Source organism: Somniosus microcephalus, chromosome 23 (genome assembly GCF_052327205.1).
Source record: "Somniosus microcephalus isolate GS21.2 chromosome 23, FLI_Smic_1.0, whole genome shotgun sequence".
NCBI lineage: Eukaryota > Metazoa > Chordata > Chondrichthyes > Squaliformes > Somniosidae > Somniosus > Somniosus microcephalus.
In genome coordinates, this window is record NC_141009.1 from 34,959,511 (window position 1) to 34,981,699 (window position 22,189).

Below are 22,189 nucleotides of genomic sequence, written 5' to 3' on the forward strand. Positions count from 1 at the left end.
AAATGGTCATAATAATAGAATAACTATTGTGTAATGAAGGAATAAACAAGCAGCGACATGTCGGAACCCCTGACACCAAAAGGACATTTAATGTTCAACAAATGATTGCCCTAAAGCCTTGGAATGTAATTTCTCTAACATTATTTGTACAACTTTAAAGCTGTTGTAATTGAGGTGTAAGTGATGACATACAAGGCCAGCTCTGTTGCCACTTTTTCATATCTCATTACCCCCTGATTGTCAATTATAATTAATTTCACATTTCATGCTCTCCTGAGTTGCTTTAACCTGACTTTAAATCACTTCCAGGCACTTTCAATCACTTTAATGATTTCCTCAGCCATTTCACTTTTCATAATGACACTCTACTTACATTATAAATCTTCTTCAATCAACCCTTTACCCACCATAATATGGGATGGATTGCCCTGTGGTGCAGCATTACACCTCCTCCAGAAGAGTTCTCTTGAATAACCTCTTTTTACTTAGCCCTTCGATTAGAACCTCGTGAAATCATTTATTCAAAAATTATAGCTTGGTTCATTGCTGGTGGGTTATTATTAAGTTAGATAGCTAATGATGAAAGTGGAGATTCTCCTAGTTAATAGTTGAGATGTTGATGGTTCTTGTGCTCGGGGAGAACGAGCATTTCTGCTCATTCTCTTCTTTACTGCTGGCTGCTTGTAATCAATAATCAAAAAGGTTTTTAATGGTTTCCTGTAACTAATGGCTGGCTGTCTAGAAACCTGGAGAGAGTTTCTTCCCCTGAAGCCTCCAGGGGTGTTCTTAGAAATAATAGGTTTGTTTGCTGCTGGGATTCCTCTATTAAATATAAAACAGTGTCTGCTGTCAGCAGCAGTCATCATTTTCTTTTCAGGCTGCAGACAGGCTGAGTCAGTTTTCTGGATTTTCTATCATCAATGTAATGGTTTCCCTCTTCACAAGCAGGCATTTTTGTCTAAGTAACTTCTTGAGTGGGGAAGGTGAAATAACTGAATGAGGGCAAAGACTATTTCCTTCATATCTGGGCCAGATACAGGAGAGAGCCAGATTTGTATACTTTGTACTGGTGACTGGGGCGGGCGGGGTGTGTTGGCTACAGATGGGAAGACCCGTCTTTAGCAATGAGGCTAATCCAATCCAAAAATAATACAATCGCCAGCTCAATTGTGCAGCTAAAACCACCAGCCCAAAAAACTGTGGATCAAGGATATTTGTCTGATTAACCTGCTTTGCCCATTGTACTTCATTGGCTGTAAAGCACTTTGAGGTTGTGACAGGTGCTATATAAATGCAAGTATTTTATTTCCCTTTTCTTTCTTTTTGTTTTTGCATTCTTTCTTTCCTTTCTTCCCTTCCCCTTTCTTCCCTTCCTTCATTTCTGTTCTTCCTTTCCATTCACCCTTTCCTTTCTGTTTTTCCCTTCCTTCCTTTCTTTCTGTTCATCATTTCCTTTCTTTCATTATAATATTCCTTTAAAAGCAGAGTCCAACGTGATCCCAACGCACAACACGTGCTCTGCAGCTGTACTGCTCTATCAATTCCATGCAATGGAATATATCACCATCCTGACTTAGAAGTATATCGCCAATCCTTCATCGCCGCTGGGTCAAAATCCTGGAACTCCCTCCCTAACAGCGCTGTGGGAGTACCTTCACCACACGGACTGCAGCAGTTCAAGAAGGCGGCTCACCACCACCTTCTCAAGGGCAACTAGGGATGGGCAATAAATGCTGGCCTTGCCAGCGACGCCCACATCCCATAAGGGAATTTAAAAAAAATCAGCTGGCACTGCGGGGGGTTGTGGGGTTAGGGGGCGGGATTATAATTAATTAACAGTGAAGAAAAAAAGTCAATCAGTTGTTTGAACTTAAAAAGGAAAGCTTCCAGCACATGCTTGCAGCCCTGATTTTAACTCCAGGTGGATTCCCCACTCAGGCCTGAGTTAAAATTACAGTCAGGTCTCAATGATGTCATCAGGCCGCAACATGCCTATGTAAAGAAGGACCCTGCTGGCTCCGGGCGTGTGTCCTTGCTGCCTGCTCAGGAGAGCAGGTTAAAATTGCAGATGTTGCGATCATGGCGGCTTTCGGGCAGGTAAGAGCCGGGACGATTTTAACTGCCCGCCCGGCAGGTTTCTGCTGAGCGAGTAGGGTTAAAAATCGCCTCCCATTGTGTGTTCATACACAGAGCCAGCCTCGCTGATGAGGCGGCTTGTAAAGAGCAGCAGGAAAATCTGAAAAAGACAAAGGTTTCCCTTTGGAGCTTTGTAAATAGATTTCTGTTTTACCCCGACTGATGTGGATTTACATTTCAAAAGCTCTTGAATACTAATTATTTGACACAAGAGAACCACAGGAGAATTCAGTTTAGAGTCACCTGGAGCCCAGTATTTCTTTAACTGAAAATCAAACCCAGTTTCAAAAGCAATTTGTGAATGCTTGGTTTTGGCAGCTGAATACATTTCCAAATTCTCATGGGGAGGGCTCAAAAGATGCTGCCTGCTCCATGGGTTTGAGCATGTGGTCATGTTTTAGTACTGAGAAGGCTGTGATCAGGGTCATTTGGTTTATGATGACTAAATACATCCATTTTTTTATGACATGGGATTTTTATCAATGTACAGTACTAAGAATCAGATTCTGGGTTTTACAGTGCTGTGAAACGTGGACATTGCCAATTGAGTAATGGTTTTTATTTTAACATCCCAAAAACAAAGAAATGCCACAAGGAGTACAGTGTCTGGGCACAACATTAATTTTTTAAAAGATCAGTGCCTAGTCATTGCCTCCCTTGTGGAGTTTGGCATTGTAACACAAAGATGCCGTTTAAAACCAAATTCTAATATTGCTTACAGTCCCTGAAACACCGCAAAGGCCTAAACAATCTCTGCAGAGACAAGAGCCTCGATATTAATGGAGTGGCGGGGAGGCCGAAAATGGCCATAAAACCTGGCACACCTGGGGACTTGGAGGCTTAGCTGATCTTAATGGCAAGGCCTCATTAACATATTGTAGCGCCGGCTCCTGCCCGGCAGCCGGCCAAATGGACAGCCTGGCCGATGGGCGGAAGGAACACGAGCAGCAGGAGGCCACGGCTGGGGACCCTTAGCTGACACCGGGATGGAAGCTCAGGTCGGCAATCGGGGGAGGGGGTTATGAAGAGGTCGGCAATCGGGGGAGGGGGGTATGAAGAGGTCGGCAATTGGGGGAGGGGGGTTATAAAGAGGTCGGCAATCGGGGGAGGGGGGTATGAAGAAGTCAGCAATCGGGGGAGGGGGGTATGAAGAAGTCGGCAATTGGGGGAGGGGGGGTATGAAGAGGTCGGCAACTGGGGAGGAAAGAAATGACGCTTCGGGAGCGGGGAGAGGTCAGCAATCTGGTGGGGAGCCTAAGACCGGGAGAGCTGGGTGGGGAGGGAGGCTGGAGATTAGGGCTGGGGGAGGATGAAGGCTTCCTTGAGGTACCTGGGGGTGCGGCACATTCCTGCCCCTCCTGCCCCACAAGAGGGGCAGCAGCTCCCACCTTGGTCCAGCTGCTGGGTATCTCACAGCTCGGGCCTCCCCCTCGCTTTCTGTTACCAGCTGCTGGGTATCTCACAGCTCGGGCCTCCCCCTCGCTTTCTGTTACCAGCTGCTGGGTATCTCACAGCTCGGGCCTCCCCCTCGCTTTCTGTTACATTTAAGTCGCAGCATCAGTGATGTCATCAGGCTGCGACTTTCGTATGGTACTTAGGCCCCTACCTGCCTTTTGTGGGAGCCTCATCTGTGCCCTGAATTACTCACATTAAAATTTAAAGGGGCAGTAACCTGTTGGGAGGGGGGGGTGTTAAAATCGAGGTCGAGGAATCCGAGTTGAAATAGATAAATTGCATCCCCTCATTGCATGCATGTACAACCCTATAGCCAAACAGACAGAATGCTGGTTGAATGAACATTTGAATATTCTAAGATGGGAGGTGAGAGGAAATCCAATATTTTTCTATAACAGTTAGAATATCCTCACGACTGATCCAGGCAGCAGATAGACTGGACTTGGGTTAGGGCAATCAGAATACTTGGTGGCAGGTTGACTTGAAGTGGAGTAGAATGGCAGGTCGAACACGCAGCAACTGGGAAGGCTCAGCTCCTGCGAGACATCTAGGAAATTTTAGTGCCAAATTGAAATTTAGGCAGTCGATTGTATTCCATGGCTTGTCCCATCTTCCACTGAAAGTGGCTCATTATGATATTAACATCTGGCAGTTTCAAGCAAGAGGTGAAAGCTGGTTTTGAAAGATGTGGATTAAATGGGTATTGTTACCTAAATGAGCAGTTAGCAAGCAGGCTTCCTTCCTTGAAAATGCCACAAACCATCTGTCTGAAAGCTCCACTGCTGCCTCACTATTTTTTATGTTACAAGGAGGTTTGACTGCTCCACCTGCTGTTGCCCTAACTTTCTCAATGTGTTTTTTTCCCCTTATTTTTCAAAATTAAATGTCCAGAAAAATAAAATGGCAAAATGATTGTGTCATATTGTCACTCACTTTGAAGGGTCTTTACTTTCATGTTTGTCTTTTTTATATATGCACTCATACTTGGGATGTGGGCATCACTGGCAAGGGGGGCATTTATTGCCCATTTGTTTCATATGGCAGTTCAGTCAAAATTCTGTTATTCAGACAGCGATCCCAGGGATTTACTGTGTTGTGGGAGTTTACTTTTTGACACACTGCTCGTGGACTTGCTGCAGAGTTACACACTAGCGATAGCAGCCTATTGCTTTGTTAGCAGAAATTGTGAAGTTGCTTTACTCCTGATACACCTACAAGCCCATACCCAATAAACATTAGGAACTGCGCAAGGGGATACGGATGACACCCTCGTACGCCCCGACTGAAAAGCTTTCATAGGCACTTTTATATTGTGCTAGAAGGGCCATCTAAATGGAGAACTGTGACCTTCTTGTACAACTCTTCTCTGTTTTATCTGCTGCTGTCATTCTTAAGGAAGGTCTGTTGGAAGGCGGAGAGCCACAACTGCTTTGATGAAAATGAGAGAATCCAGCTGCAAGTTTTTAATCTTAAATGGGAACTAGTTGGGAAAATCTAGGTCTCCATTGTAATTGGATAAACAAAGATTGGGGTGTTTGTATTTACAAGTTGAACTAATGGCAGGCGAACCCACATATTTGCTGTTGAGTGCATTGTTCTAATGTAAAAGTCACTTATCGCTGAAACACCGTGCATGGCAGAGGTACCCTCACCTGGTCTAAGCACAATGAGCATAATGATTTCCATTCACACGGGTCCCTGATCTAAGCGCATCACTTCCCACATTGTTTGAGGATGTAACTGGTAAAATAGATAAGGGAGAACCAGTGGATGTGGTGTATTTGGACTTTCAGAAGGCTTTCGATAAGGTCCCGCATAAGAGGCTAGCGTGCAAAATTAAGGCACATGGGATTGGGTAGAGAACTGGTTGGCGGACAGAAGGCAGAGAGTTGGAATAAACGGGTCGTTTTCCGAGTGGCAGGCAGTGACTAGTGGGGTACCGCAAGGATCGGTCCTAGGATCCCAGCTGTTCACAATATATATTAATGATCTGGACGAGGGAATTGGATGTAATAGCTCCAAATTTGCAGATGACACAAAGCTGGGTGGGAGGGTAAGCTGTGAGGAGGATGTCGTGAAACTCCAGTACGATTTGGACAGGTTGGGTGATTGGGCAGAAACATGGCAAATGCACTATAATGTGGATAAATGTGAGGTTATCCACTTTGGTGGCAAAAACAGGAAGGCAGATTATTATTTGAATGGCAATAGATTGGGAGAAGGGGAAGTGCAAAGAGACCTAGGTGTTATTGTGCATCAGTCGCTGAAGGTAAGCATGCAGGTGCAGCAGGCGGTTAAGAAGGCAAATGGTATGTTGGCCTTCGTAGCAAGAGGGTTCGAGTACAAGAACAAGGATGTCTTGCTGCAGTTGTACAGGGCCTTGGTGAGACCACACCTTGAGTATTGTGTGCAGTTTTGGTCACCTTACCTGAGGAAGGACATTCTTGCCATGGAGGGAGTGCAGCGAAGATTCACCAGGCTGATACCTGGGATGGCAGGAATGACGTACGAGGAGAGATTGTGTCGATTGGGCTTATACTCACTGGAGTTTAGAAGATTGAGAGGGGATCTCATCGAAACCTATAAAATCCTGTCAGGTCTGGACAGACTAGATGCAGGAAGGATGTTTCTGATGGCCAGGGAGTCCAGAACCAGAGGTCATAGTCAAAGGATAAGGGGTAAGCCATTTAGGACAGAAATGAGGAGGAATTTCTTCACCCAGAGAGTGGTGAACCTGTGGAATTCTCTGCCACAGAGGGCGGTGGAGGCCAGTTTATTAAATATATTCAAGAAAGAGTTGAATATGTTTCTTGAGGCTAAAGGGATCAAGGGATATGGGGAGAAGGCAGGGACAGGGTACTGAATTTGGATGATCAGCCATGATCTCATTGAATGGCGGAGCAGGCTCGAAGGGCCGAATGGCCTACTCCTGCTCCTATCTTCTATGTTTCTATAATCCGGATCTGAGGATACAGATTTGCCCACTTCGTGTTTCTGATGCTGAGCACACTAAATGAGCTATTCTCAGTCCTGAAGGACTTCCTGTTTCAGCTGCAGAATGCATGATAAAATGGGCTGAGGCACACATCTTGCAAATACCGTTCTTGTTCTTTGAAGAAATCCGCCATAAACAGGAACATCAAAGGCTGAGCCTTTGCAATGCAGTAGTGAAGGTGCTCAAGGCCTTCAGTGAGGATGTCAGTCAATACATTGCACATTGGATATCTTCCTGGACTGCAGCCAACCAGCACTCGGACATATCTAAGATGGGAAACATGCCAGGTTGCACTATGTTGAAGACATGTTTTCATTGTACGTATCTTGGGCAACTGGTCTAGACCTCTTCCCCCGCCCCTCCCCCCATCTGCAACATCTGAAAACAGTATCCCTGTCATAGCTAAAGGAGAAGTATAGTCAATAGAATTATTCCACAATTTGACATATAAAGGGAAATAGCTCTACACTTACCAGTTGCCTGTCAGTTCCTCCTCGTCCTGTTTTATGTTTTAAAACTGCTGACTGTCAGGGAGCATGCATTTTCTGCAGGACTCCATCTGATGTTACATCATGAAGTTCCACTCCAGTGACATCATGAATCATGAATGGAGCTCCCTCGTGATCTCACTGAAGCTGGGCTTTATAATGGCACAATAGGAGGGATGCTGCACACAATGTCTGCTGACAGGCTGCCTCCAGCAGGCAGGCCGGGAGTATTAAACAGAGTCAAAACAAGCCCTTTTGTATTGGTTTGTTGTGGGTGGGTATTTGTGCTGCCGGTTCCAGAAGCATGGGTCTCACTCGGCCAGTGGCAACCCAAAGTAAATTTGCCAGACTCACCAAATTTGGTTGCTGGGGGAAATGCAGCAAAACGTGGGTCTTCCCAGCAGCTGGATTCAGCACATTTGGCAGATTTACATTGGGGTTACTGTGAGCAGAGGTATAGGATTTAAAATCAAAGAGGTGCTACTTAGGAACCTTCGGAACAAACATTGGCCTTGGAGAAAGCCCAGCAACAATTTATCAGGATGATACTTTGGATGGAGGCATTGAGTTATGATGGGAGATAGGCTTAACTTGGGCTATATTCCCTGGAGATGACAGCTCTATCTGTTTAATTGCAGTTCCCTGCCTTTCTCCTCAGGGGTAATTCCCCATTTAGGTGCTCCCAACAAGAAACTGTGCTTGTATCAAGCACTGGTCAGGAAATCGTGTGCCAACAGCCCTTATTTCTGTCCATTCATTTAATCAGTCTTCATATCCCTTAATACCTTCATTTTCCAAGTAACAATTTATATAGTGCCTTTCAGGAAACTATAAACCACCCTGAAAAGGTGAAACCTACACACAGTCAGCAAAACTAGAATAGTCCTGGTCAAATAGACTTCTCTGGACACTTTGGGCTTGAATTTCATTGGGCCGTTGAGGCGGGATTGGAGGCGTGTGGGGGGTTAAAATCGCGAAATCGGGGGGCACGAACCCATCCCGCCTCCATGCCCGTTTCCCAGGAGGCGGGCACCTGACCTGTGCTGGGAGCCGCCTCCCCGAGGCGGGAAGGGGATTAGTACCAATTAACTGCCTGTTAACAGGTAGTTAACAGGCAGTTTTTAGCCTAACCCCTATTTTTATCCCTGAAGTATGGGCTTCCCGACGGCTCCAAACCACGCCAAGTTAGCGAGGCGGGCCGTCGGGCTGAAGGACTTGGCATGTTCGAGATGTCCGGTGTTCAGGTGAGTGATGGGTACATGAGTGCAGAGGTAAGTGTGTTTGGTGTGTGTAAAGTGTTTAAATAAGTTTTACTTATGTTTTCTTACTAATGCAGCCTTCCTTCCTTCATGTCTCGGGAGTCCCTCATCTCACCGGCACAGAAAGCAGATGGCCGCGAGCTGTCAAAATCTGCAGCATTTTGCTTTCTGTTTTGGAGAGATCTCTAAATCAGCCTGAGAGGAAGGAATTAACTTCGAGTACAGAGTGTCAGTGTTTGACAGCTTCAAAGAGCTGTCAAACGCTGATATTTCATCTGTCAAAAGCTCTTGACAGATGAAATGTCAACCTGTGACGTCACCTGTTGCCGGGTGTCTCTTAATTGGCCTGCTGAGCCCACTAGGCGGGCTCAACAAGGTCAATCAAGTGAAAATCGAGTGGGTTGGCCACAACTCGATGGAGGCGGGACTACAACTCCAAAAGTTGTAGTCCCGCCTCCTACACACCTCCATTGATAAAATCCAGCCCAAAGTAAGAATCCATTTTTAAATATTTCCTGCACTCCTGAGTCTTTCTAAACAGCTTTTCAACAGCAGTAGCTTGGCAACAGATTGAGATTTATCTAACAGTGTGGCAAGGATTTAGCCAAACATCTCCTGTGAGATTTGGCAGTTGCAGCATAATCCTAATCCAATTAAGACATTTCCTTTAAGACTAATTAGTGATAAAATTAATTAGTCACTTTTTCCTTGTTTGTGTTCAAATCTTGTGCATCATCAGAATTTATAAATTAGATTTTGCATATTGATGAGAAAAATGATGGCGATGACAATTTATTAGAATTAATCAAGTGTGAATAAGAATAACCTTCACGGATCCAGCAGCCTACAATTAGACTGTTTAAAATCTGGCCTCAGCCTCAAGACCCTAACTGCTACACAAACACTGTTGGCTATATAGCAGCCTCTTATTTATGCTGGCAAAGCTGATTCTGATGTTATTCAATCCTCGAACATCCCTTTTTATGCTCAGGGAAAAGACTGTTATTGTATTTCCCATACTCTAAAATACCACTGATCTTTGATCATTAACAGGGTTAAATTGCAAGGGTGGATTTTCCAGCTGGCGCAAAGTAATAGCGGCTGTGTTGCCACTAGTAACGACATATAACCAACGTAGGTACAAAATCTGGTGTCCGCAGTTTTCAGCAAATTTTTACACTGAAATGATATTGAACAACCAGTGAATAGGAGGCAAAGAGATGTGCAGCCATTATTCAGCTAAGCAGCACTTGGAATTACAAAATAAAAGTACATCGACACTGCTCTGATTGTTGGGGATTCTGGAGTCTTACCTCACTGAGCACAACAATCCAGCTCTTCCAAGTGGAAGAATTTTTGTTTTTAAATGTACAGAGTGATAAAATAACATTTTATCGTTATTACTGCATTATTTTTTGGTCTCCCTTTCGTGTAAATGTTCTCCCCCTCTCTAGGTGTTGACTCCAAGTAGTTGAAACGCAGTTCCACGGGCACTGAGCACTGGTTCTTCCACATTCCAGTCATTCCGCAGGTCTGATCCTCCATTTGTGCTGAGTTAGTTCATCTTGGTTGAGCATTCCTGGACCAAGGGATGGAAAAATCAGTTGGGATTTCTGCTCCTGATTTCTCTGCAGTGGCTCTCTCTGGAAAGTGTGCACGTATGGATTAGGCTTGGTTGTGATGGCCTTCCCACAGTTCAAACCCCTGCTGACATTCACTGAGTGAAGTACCAGAGGAAGGCTGGCACTTGTGGAATTGGAGCCTAGCAAGAGTCAGCACTTCCAATAGAGATGGGAAGGAAATTTGGAAAATACGTTTTTCAGTAATTCTGATTTCTGGTAATGGCTGAGCGCAGAGGAAAGAAGAATTAGCTGAAATATGGATGCTCACTTTACTAACTGATGAATTTTTGATTCCTGTCACAGCCTGGGTTATTGGAGCCAACCTCGGTGTTGGTGAGAGTCCCTAAAAGTGCACCCACCCTGGGCATTGCCATTGAAGGAGGAGCTAACACTCGCCAGCCACTGCCTCGGATAGTTACCATACAGGTAGATTATTAGACACGGAGTACTGCCAAGTTGGCATTTTACTATTTATGATGTTATGTATAGTGGTCAGCGAGGAAACACAGAACAATTTATGTAAGGTAGCCATTGATTTTGTTCAATCAAATAAAACCCATGGAATAGATGATACAATAAACTAGAGCATTATCTTGTAACATCGGGCACCTGAGCTTGACTCCAGGCCAACTGAAGCAAAGTAAATCTTCTGTCTTTATGTTTAGTGAAGTTTGGATCACCTCAACCCAATCCTGAGTAGTGCATGCTCACAATATTCCCTTCAGTTCTGCACTACTTTGTACTAATTTGACAAATTTGTGGAAAGAAGCCACATGGATGCATTCACATTGGTGCAGTTTGGGTGTGCTTCTGAGGTTGGAGTTGATACGTATTATTTGGGTAGAGGAGAGGGGGCTTTAATCAGCATCTGCATGAACTACACCTGAGCTGGAAGTGCTTGATGTTTAACACCAGATACCAGATGTTGAAAAGTGTTCCATCCCTTGACTCTGAGGTCCATTGTCTTAATGAAGAATAGGTATGAATGAACACATCAGCTTCTCCCCACAATGGAGATATGGGGCACTTTGATTCTGATTTTTTGATGTGTAACAACCTTACAGAAAGCTTACGGAACTCGTCCAACCAAAGGAAGCAAATCTGAACTCAAATTTATGGCTTTTCAGTTGCAAACATTGGCTTTACAGTTTAGTACCTATTGTATTTGTGTTATCTTAATCTTGTTATTCTGTTAGCACCATTCTCTGTCACATATTTAAAGGAAACTTTTTACAATTAAGACATACTGGGTTAAGATTTTAGTTGATTTTTTTTTAAAGACAAGTTGGCAACTTCCACCTTAGACAGAGATTGCATATCAATGATTTTGCCCGAATAATGGATCTTTTGTCTTTTTTCTCAAGAGGGGAGGATCAGCACACAATTGTGGAAAGCTGAAAGTCGGCCACGTGATTTTGGAGGTCAATGGAATTCCACTCCGTGGAAAAGAACACAAAGAAGCTGCGAGAAGAATAGCAGAAGCGTTTAAAACCAAAGAGAGAGATTACATTGATTTCCTGGTAACAGAATTTAATGTTGCACTTTAGGAAACACTGCTACTGAACATTGCTGCTAATGAACTTGGAAAAACTAAGATAATGTACCCTCGTTAAAACCCCAGGCTTTACAGCAGATGCAAGGAGATAATATGAGTCTCCAGGTACAGTATTTACATCACTCTGTCTTGAGAACCGGATGCTGTCTGGTGACTGGAGTAGTTCTGCTCAGTAAAATCCACTATGAGCAGAAAATGTAACTCTGCGCACGTGCGGAATCCTGTTTTTGGTTTCAATTTCTCCATTTGATTTCAGTTTTCTGAATGACGCCTGTGTATAACAACTAAAACATGTAGTTGTTTTTTTTTTTTAAAGTATTTTAGTTACAAATGCAACGTGATTCTGCTAATTAACCTGAATCAGGAATAACGTTACAGACTGTAATAGTATCTTAGCCGGGAGACCAACATGTTCATTTTCACTGCGCACTACACTATTTGGAACTGCTCCAAGCAGAGGAGACTTTGAGAAGGCCTCAGCCAGACAAAGACTTTTTTTTCCCTGTAGGCTATTTCCTTAAGATTTCTCTGACATTGTTCTTTCCTCGCTCCATTGCTGAGGTGGCAGACGAGGTGACTGGTTGTGGGGCACTAGGTTTGTTTGGTGAGTGGTCTCCAATCAGGTGTGCCATTTCTTCTATCACGCTGAAAGAGTGGAGGGTCTCTCAGAGGGCAGGCTCTCCGTCCGAGAGTATTCCATTCCCATTAGGGTTGCCAAGCCTCCAGCGTTTCCCTCGAGTCTCCAGGAATGAAAGCTGACTCTCCAGGACACTGCTGTGCTCAAACCCGGGAGAAAAATCATTGGGGCAAATTCAAAAAAAATTGTTTGTTTTCTTCATTTCTTTGCACACTTTCGCTTCTCAGTGATAAAAAATATTGGAGACGGGGGGAAAACTGCTGTTTGACTGGGCAGGGTGGTTGGAGGTGGGAGGTCATGTGATCAAACCTCCAGGAATAAATCCAACCAGAGTTGGCAACCCTAATTCCCATAGCAACTTCGATTTGATTCTGGGCAGATTTATTACAAATAGAAGAGCAGGGGAGGAGGTTTAGGGCAGACATTCTCAAGGCCGAAGTCAGTTGTGCATTGCACAAACAATGGCGCGCGGAATTGTGTTGGCTCTCTGAGGCTGCATGGATACAAAGTGGTCTGGATACACACCGATACCAACATGGTGGGTCGGCTGAGAAGGATACCAAGGGCACTAAAGACCTGAAGAGTGAGGCCCACTCCGATTTGAGTTCCCGAAGTTGCAGTATAAATCCAGCCTTACGCCCTCTTGGGTGGCCACAGACAGACTTCCTGGGCTCACATTACTGGCGATATGCAGCACCAGCCTCAGCAGAGATTTCTTGCTTTCAAGTAAGCTTGAAACCCTTTGAAGGAAAACACCATAGAAACATAGAAGATAGGAGCAGGAGTAGGCCAATCGGTCCCTCGAGCCTGCTCCGCCATTCAATGAGATCATGGCTGATCATCCAAATTCAGTACCCTGTTCCTGCCTTCTCTCCATATCCCTTGATCCCTTTAGCCTTAAGAAATATATCCAACTCCTTCTTGAATATATTTAATGAATTGGCCTCCACTGCCTTCTTTGGTAGAGAATTCCACAGGTTCACCACTCTCTGGGTGAAGAAATTCCTCCTCATCTCTGTCCTAAATGGCTTACCCCTTATCCTTAGACTGTGACCCCTGGTTCTGGACTCCCCGACCATCGAGAACATCGTTCCAGCATCTAGTCTGTCTAGTCCTGTTAGAATTTTATAAGTTTCGATGTGATCCCCTCTCATTCTTCTAAACTCCAGCGAGTACAAGCCCAATCGACCCAATCTCTCCTCATACGTCATTCCTGCCATCCCAGGTATCAGCCTGGTGAATCTTCGCTGCACTCCTTCCATGGCAAGAACATCCTTCCTCAGATAAGGCGACCAAAACTGCACACAATACTCCAGATGTGGTCTCACCAAGGCCCTGTACAACTGCAGCAAGACATCCTTGTTCCTGTACTCAAACCCTCTCGCTACGAAGGCCAACATACCATTTGCCTTCTTAACTGCCTGCTGCACCTGCATGCTTACTTTCAGCGGCTGGTGCACAAGGACGTCCAGGTCTCGTTGCACTTCCCCTTCTCCCAATCTATTGCCATTCAGATAATAATCTGCCTTCCTGTTTTTGACACCAAAGTGGATAACCTCGCATTTATCCACGTTATATTGCATCTGCCACGCTTCAGCTAAGATCACACGCAGCACACTATCTGCAGGCGCTGTTTCAATTTGCGGTTTGAAGCAATGTCATTTTGCGCCCAAATGTAAACATATTGAGGGGAAGTTTCTGCTGTGCACTGTTTAAAGCAAAATCATGAATGTGCTCTTTAGACACATATTTATGAGCGCTGACATAAGAAAACTACTAGGCACTTGGTCTAAGCGTTAAACAAAGCTTTAATCAACTATTTTACAACATGGAGGTCTAGTTGTGTCCTTCACTAGTTCCTGTTAAGAATGTCCTGCGCAAGCTGGGCCCGTGCCCGAGTATTTATACTCTCCCTGGACAGCGCCACCCGTAGGCCGCTCAGTATTATTTCATAAGTCTTTCTTTTGTGAATGACTGATTCATGTCAAGCGCACTATAATCAGCACACAGCAGAAACCTGCCCAGTTGCTGTGCTTGCTTATGTGAGCAGACAGCCGTTACATCTCGCTTGCTTAGCAAGTTTGAAAAGCCCATCTTTCGCTGCAGTCTCCATATTCACCGATGTCAATTTTGATTAAAGCAGCAGTGAAGCCTGCTGGGAGATCCTGGGGTCTGAGAGTGGATTCTATGTTAACCAAATTTGGACAAAGAAGGTTGTGCTCTGTTTATATTACATAGGATTACATAGTATATACGGCACAGAGACAGGCCATTCGGCCCAACCAGTCCGTGCCGGCGTTTATGCTCCACTCGAGCCTCCTCCCGTCTTTCCTCATCTAAATCTATCAGCGTAACCCTCTATTCCCTTCTCCCTCATATGCTTGTCTAGCCTCCCCTTAAATGTATCTATACTATTCGCTTCAACCACTCCCTGTGGTAGCGAGTTCCACATTCTCGCCACTCTTTGGGTAAAGAAGTTTCTTCTGAATTCCCTATTGGATTTCTTGGTGACTATCTTATATTGATGGCCTCTAGTTATGCTCTTCCCCACAATTGGAAACATTCTCTCTCTATCCATTCTATCAAAATTTTAACGACCCTAATTAGATCACCCGCTCAGCCTTCTCTTTTCAAGAGAAAAGAGACTCAGCCTGTTCATCCTTTCCTGATATGTATACCCTCGCATTTCTGGTATCAGCCTTGTAAATCATCTCTGCACCCTCTCCAGTGCCTTGATATCCTTTTTATAATATGGCAACCAGAACTGTACGCAGTACTCCAAGTGTGGTCTAACCAAGGTTCAATACAGGTTTAGCATAACTTCCCTACTTATATAGTGCTCTGATACATCATAAAGTATATTAAGGGGGTGGAGCCCAGTATGTGCCTCTACCTGCTGACAGATTAATATAAAGGAGAGGCCTCAGCACCTCGGGGATCACATTAATACTTCCCGCCCCCTCCTTTTGTGGCTTGACTCAAATATTGTGTATTGTTGTTAACAGAGCGCACTATTGTCTTGCGACACAATTCTGGCTGTGCTATGCAACGTAGTGTGAACACGATTGTGCAGCAACGCAACAAAAGTGCATTGATATATTCCTCAAGTTGAAGTTGTACCCAAGCTGGTACAAACGATATTCATCGTTCCTCGAACTACTGCTCAGTCCGTAAGGGTGACCCCGAGCTTCCGGCCGCCTGTCATTTCAATTCACTGTTCCATTCCCACTCAGACCTCACCGTCTGTGGCCTCTTACATTGTTCCACGGAAGCTCAGCGTAAACTCGAGGAACAGCACCTCATCTTCCGATTAGGCACTTTACAGCCTTCCGGACTCAATATCGAGTTCAACAATTTCAGATCATAACCTCGGCCCCTATTATATTTTTATATTTTTTATCCACACTTTCGGTTTGTGCCTTTTCCTTTTTTCTCTCTCCCACATGGCAGCTGTCTCTCACTCTGCCAGCGCATTTCACACTTCATCTAGAGCCATTGTCTGTTTCTTTACCCGTCCTATTACTATCTCGTCTCCCCTTGAATATCTCTTAACGTCTCTTCTTTCATCCCCTCCCCCATTTCCCAGCCCCCAAACTGCCTTTTAATCTTTTCATTTCCTGCCTTTTTTTCTCAGTTCTGTAGAAGGGTTTCGACCCGAAACGTTGACCCTGTTTCTCTCTCCACGGATGTTGCCTGGCCTGCTGAGTTTTTCCAGCATTTTCTGTTGTTATTTTGGGTATATTTGAACTTCAGGTGACACCTGGTGGCCACTTTGAAAAAGTGCGGTTGGAAGTTAGTTAAACGGGCGTGTTGAGGCTCAAAGAGCTCTCAGGCTGCACTAGGCAAATGGCCACAGTGAGAGGCAGTCTGCATCCAGAGTTCAGATTCAAACGGTGCAGACTATGGAATTCCGAATTTGAAAAGCCTATCACTGAATTCTCTTATTACGAGGAGAAATAGGGGGAAACACCAGACTGTCGTCATTTGGGTGTCGGTTGTTTTTTCCCTTTAATGCTCCATTAAGTTGTTAAATGGTGCTGTAGATGGTGACATGCCTTCAGCAGCAGTCTTTGGCAATATCCCTGAAGGCGTAAGTGCCCCCAGCCACAGTATACATATTGGTCAAAGTAAGGTGAGCAGAAATTAAGTCGCGAGTCATAGAATGATACAGCACAGAAGGCGGCCAGTCGGCCCATTGTGCCTGTGCCGGCTCTTTGAAAGAGCGCTCTGGTTAGTCCTCCCTAGCCCTGCAAAGTTTTTCCCTTCAAGTATTTATTTCACTACCTTGAAACCAGCTGCTCAGATGTAGGTGTGTGCAAGCACAGTTGTTTTTCATTATTCCTGTGATGTGGAATCTGTCTCACAGTATAAAGGGGGAGTGTTTCCACAGCACTAGGTACTATTGCAGCGCTGCCTCCTGAAGCAGTATAAATAAGTAGGCCATAAGTCCCAGAGTGTTCATTATAACATGCTAGTGAGCTTGTTCCAATGTTCCCACATAGCTGCTCTCAAGGTCTCACATTAGTTCCTCTTATATTAGCGCTATTTTAATTCAGCTCTCTATCGCAGCTGCAGTCATGGACCCAATAGGTCTACAAGTCTACCGCTAGGATAATAGAATATGATATGGCTTTCACAGTGTAAACACTGGGATCTAGCTCAAGGCTGCAGGTCTCTCAGAATCCAAATTAAAATAGCACTAACATAAAAATAGCTATTACCTTGCACAGGAATATAGTTCATTAGGTGTCACTATGACAACCAATAAACTCTTCTGTTTGCAACAATGAGGATTCTTCTGTTGCCATGACGAATTTTGTGTTATCACATTCTGCTTTATGTTTTATATTCTATGAATTTGCAAGCGAAATGAAATTTGAGAATAAGGTCTTGACATGCTCCACAATAGATGCATCTCTCACTTTGAGGAGCAACACCAACACAATCTAACACAAACCCTCTCCAGATGTCCATGTTTGACCCCCAAAATGGCCACTGACCTCTCTTTCTGTTTGGCTGATTTTCTCAGTTTCCTTATTTTTTCCTGTGCGATGTATCTTGTCCATTAATTTGGTGCCAGGATTGTGCAGTAAGTACTCTGCTGTCGGTTTCCCTTCATCACTGCCACGCTGTGCGTCAATAGGGTGACTTTTCTTTTTGTACATGGATTTGTTTATAGTCGGATTAATTATTATGGCACTGTGTACTCACATGAACTTGTGTCTATGTTGTTTGTACAGTTTATTATACAGCTTTGTAAATGGCTTTTAACGTCATTATTGTATTTGTACAGGATTAGTGCTTTTCATTTTCCAATAAACCAAATAGAATACCAGCACAACTTTCCCCTGAGACTTTTATTGTGGTGAATTAAAATCAGTAAAGAGGGGATTGCCATGAATTAACTCACTGTTCTTTCACCTCTGGAACCTGTGTTTGTGTCCAGCTTAGGCTGATGGGATGATAACCTTCTCTTTCTGCTGGCTGTTGATAAACTCCTAAGTACAGAGTTTATAGACAGTCACAACCCAGGTGCTAGTAGGCCTGGGGACACAGAACAATGTATGCATAATTGAGTAATGACAATTGATTAAATAATAGTGTTCTTCTGAGGTTGGAGTTAAGATACAATGGCCCGGATTTTGCTGTACTTAAAATGGCGAGGATGTCAGTGCTTGCTGTTATTACAGAATAAAAGACAGCAACTTCTGGCATCCGCACACGCGCACTTAAATGCAGAAATCACTGTCAGTGATACCCTGCTCCTCCACAGGCGGCGTTGTTGCAGTCTTTGCCGATGGAATCTGCACAGAAATCACTGTTTGTAATGGTGGAAACTTAGGGTAATTACCCACTCGGACAAGTCTCGGACAAAAGACAGATGAAAGGATTAGGGTTTGTGCAATCAGGAGTAACTGAGTTTTTTTTACAGTGTAATAAGTGATAATTATTGCTGAACAACCTCTCTGGCCCTGAAAATTAATTTTGCAGGTGTGGAGTCTCATTCCTTCAGAAGAAAATTAATGTTACAGAAAAATTAAACTTTTTTTTTAGTTTTTCTGTTTTTCTCTTTTATGTCTCTCCCTTAATCCCATGTGTATGTCCCAATCTTTATTTTGCTTCCTGTACAATGATTTAAAAGTAATTTATTATTTCCTGTTTTTTAATTCCTGCTTTGCAGTCTGCATGGCTCAGGTGAGGATTCTTTAATATGATTGGTTGAAGAGCCTTCCTGCTACTTGATCTGCTCACAGATGTCACAGATCCCCTGTAGAGGGCACCACACTGGATCAGGCACCCATTACTAGAAATCTCCACTGACGAGAAATGTCTCTGGACCACTGTACACAATGTGAACGGCAAAAGACGTTCATTCGCCGATCACAGCAAAATCCGGGCCATTACTGGGGCAGATCAATGGGACACTTACTCTGCATGTAAGCTGTGCTATATCTGACTTGGAAGTATTTAATGCTAGTGCTGGTGATGGAATTTGAAAAGTGTACCATTCCCAGATTGACATCCCTCACCTGGTTGAGCACACAAAATAAAAATGAAAGGACTCTTATTTTACTAAGTAGTAACTGTTTATAGAGTCATAGAGTTATACAGCACAGAAAGAGGCCCTTCAGCCCATCGTGTGTGCACCGGCCATCAAGCCCTGTCTATTCTAATCCATTTTCCAGCACTTGGTCCGTAGCCTTGTATACTATGGCATTTCAAGTGCTCACCTAAATGCTTCTTGAATGTTGTGAGGGTTCCTGCCTCTACCACCCTTTCAGGCAGTGAGTTCCAGATTCCAACCACCCTCTGGGTGTAAAAGTTTTTCCTCAAATCCCCTCTAAACCGCCTGCCCCTTACCCTGAAACTATGCCCCCTGGTTATTGACCCCTCTACTAAGGGGAAAAGTTCCTTTCTATCTACCCTATCTATGCCCCTCATAATTTTGTACACCTCAATCAGGTCCCCCCTCAGCCTTCTCTGCTCTAAGGAAAACAACCCCAGCCTGTCCAGTCTCTCTTCATAGCTGAAGCGCTCCAGCCCAGGTAACGTCCTGGTGAATCTCCTCTGCACCCTCTCCAATGCAATCACATCCTTCCTATAGTGTGGCGACCAGAACTGCACACAGTATTCCAGCTGTGGCCTATCTAGCGTTTTGTACAGCTCCATCATAACCTCCCTGCTCTTGCCTTCATTAGCCAAGGCATAGAATATAAGTATCCCATATGCCTTTTTAACCACCTTATCTACCTGTCCTGCTGCCTTCAGGGATCTATGTACATGCACACCAAAGTCCCTCTAATCCTCTGTCCTTCCTAGGGTCCTACCATTCATTGTGTATTCCCTTGTCTTGTTAGTCCTCCCAAAATGCATCACCTCACACTTTTCAGGGTTAAATTCCATTTGCCACTGTTCTGCCCATCTAACCAACCTGTCTGTATCATCCTGTAGCTTGAGGCTTCCCTCCTTGCTCCATGTTTAGTGCATGTATGTGAAACCCAATCCTTATCCCCCTGTGGCACAATGTGTGAGTAAATCAACACCACAGGCTGCAAGTGAGAATAATGTTTTGAACAAATTATATCTTGTCAAGTTATTGGTTTGTATCAGAATTTCAAACATCATATTTTCTCTCCATTTACTGTGCTGCAAGCGTGTTGCTTTTCATGAGGATTTTTTTTCTGCTCCCACGAACCAGATCTTATTTTGACTGCACTTTCCCTGCAAATCTTGGAATCAAACCATGCAATCTCAGTACAGGGTGCAGAAACTGTCAGACATTCACTTCAGCCAAAAAATTGTTTTCAATAAAATGCCACTGCAGATTTACAAGAGAGATGCAGATGAAGAAGATTGTTTGGCCCATCCAAATCATTCATCCAGAAAGAACCAACAGCCCTCTGCTCTCTATCATAGTGGTAATGTCACTGGGTTAGTAATCCAGAGGTCTGGACTAATGAATTCAAAATCCCACCACGGCAACTGGGGAATTTAAATTCAGTTAATAAAATAAATCTGGAATGAAAAAAGTTAGTGTCAGTAATGGTAACCATGAAACCATTGGATTGTCATAAAAACCCGTCTGGTTCACTAATGTCCTTTAGTGAAGGAAATCTGCTGTCCTCACCTGGTCTGGCCTAAATGTGACTCCAGACCCACAGCAATGCGGTTGACTCTTAACTGCCCTCTGAAATGACCCAGCAAGCCACTCAGTTGTAACAAACCGCTGCGAAACGAAATAATAACAATGAAACCGGACGGACCACCCGGCATGGACCTCGGCACCGGCTACGGACACGGCAACGGCACACCCAGCCCAGTCAACCCTGCAAAGTCCTCCTTACCAACATCTGGACTTGTGCCAAAATTGGGAGAGCTGTCCCACAGACGAGTCAAGCAACAGCCTGACATAGTCATACACACAGAATCACACCTTTCAGCCAAACTCCTCCATCACCATCCCTGGGTATGTCCCGTCCCACTGGCAGGACAGACCCACCAGGGATAGCGGCACAGTGGTATTCAGTCAGGAAGGAATGACCTTGGGAGTCCGGAACATTGACTCCAGACCCCATGACATCTCATGGCTTCAGGTCAAGCATGGGCAAGGAAACCTCCTGCTGATTACCACCTACCGCCCTCCCTCAGCTGATGAATCAGTACTCCGCCATGTTGAACACTACTTGGAAGAAGAACTGAGTAGCAAGGGCGCAGATTTTACTCTGGGTGTGGGACTTCAATGTCCATCACTAAGAGTGGCTCGGTAGCACCACTCCTGACCAAGCTGGCCGAGTCCTGAAGGACAGAGCTGCCAGTCTAGGTCTGCAACAGGTGGTGAGAGAACCAACAAAAGGGAAAAACCTACTTGACCTCGTCCTCACCAATCTACCTGTCGCAGATGCATCTGTCCATGACAGTAGTGGTAGCAGTGACCACCGCACAGTCATTGTGGAGACGAAGTCCCGACTTCACACTGAGAACACCCTCCATCGTGTTGTGTGGCACTACCACTGTGCTAAATGGGATAGATTCAGAACAGATCTAGCAGCTCAAAGCTGGGCATCCATGAAGCGCTGTGGGCCATCAGCAGCAGCGGAATTGTATTCCACCACAATCTGTAACCTTATGACCCAGCATATCCCTCACTTGACCATTACCATCAAGCCAGGGGACTAACCCTGGTTCAATAAGGAGTGTAGAAGAGCATGCCAGGTACAGCACCAGGCGTACCTAAAATGAGGTGCCAACCCGAGGAAGCTGCAGCACAGGACTATATGCATGCTAAAAAGTGGAAGCAGCATGCTATAGACAGGGCTAAGCGATCCCACAATCAACAGATCAGATCAAAACTCTGCAGTCCTTCCACATCCAGTCGTGATGGTGGTGGACCATTAAACAACTATCGGGAGGAGGAGGCTCAATGAATATCCCCATCCTCAATGATGGTGGAGCCCAGCACGTGAGTGCAAAAGACAAGGCTGAAGCATTTGCAACCATCTTCAGCCAGAAGTGCTGAATGGATGATCCATATCGGCCTCCACCTGAGGTCCCCACCATCACAGAAGCCAGTCTTCAGCCAGTTCGATTCACTCCACGTGATATCAAGAAACAGCTATGGGCCCTGACAACATCCCGGCTATCGGGCTGAAGACTTGTGCTCCAAAACTAGCCACGCCTCTAGCCAAGCTGTTCCAGTACAGCTACAACACTGGCATCTATCCGACAATGTGGAAAACTGCTTAGGTATGTCCTGTCCACAAAAAGCAGGACAAATCCAATCCGACCAATTACCACCCCATTAGTCTACTCTCAATCATTAGCAAAGTGATGGAAGGTGTCATCGACAGTGCTATCAAGTGGCACTTACTCACCAATAACCTGCTCACTGATGCCCAGTTTGGATTCCACCAAGACCACTTGGCTGCCGACCTCATTACAGCCTTGGTCCAAACATGGACAAAGGAGCTGAATTCCAGAGGAGAAGTGAGGGTGACTGCCCTTGACATCAAGGCAGCATTTGACCGAGTGTGGTATGAAGGAG

At 44.8% G+C, this 22,189-nt stretch overlaps 1 protein-coding gene across 4 annotated transcripts in view; it reads left to right on the top strand.

Annotated features, from left to right (window-relative positions):
* whrna (whirlin a) overlaps positions 1–17,482 on the top strand; it is a 260,942-nt gene extending 243,460 nt beyond the window's left edge. For all 4 annotated transcript variants that reach the window (XM_085965766.1, XM_085965768.1, XM_085965767.1 and 1 more), the window contains 2 exons: positions 10,259–10,381; positions 11,320–17,482. In XM_085965766.1, the coding sequence (XP_085821892.1) occupies positions 10,259–10,381; positions 11,320–11,502 (306 nt within the window). In that variant the 3' untranslated portion in view covers positions 11,503–17,482. The remainder of the gene's footprint in view (positions 1–10,258; positions 10,382–11,319) is intronic.
* The last annotated feature ends 4,707 nt before the right edge of the window (positions 17,483–22,189 follow it).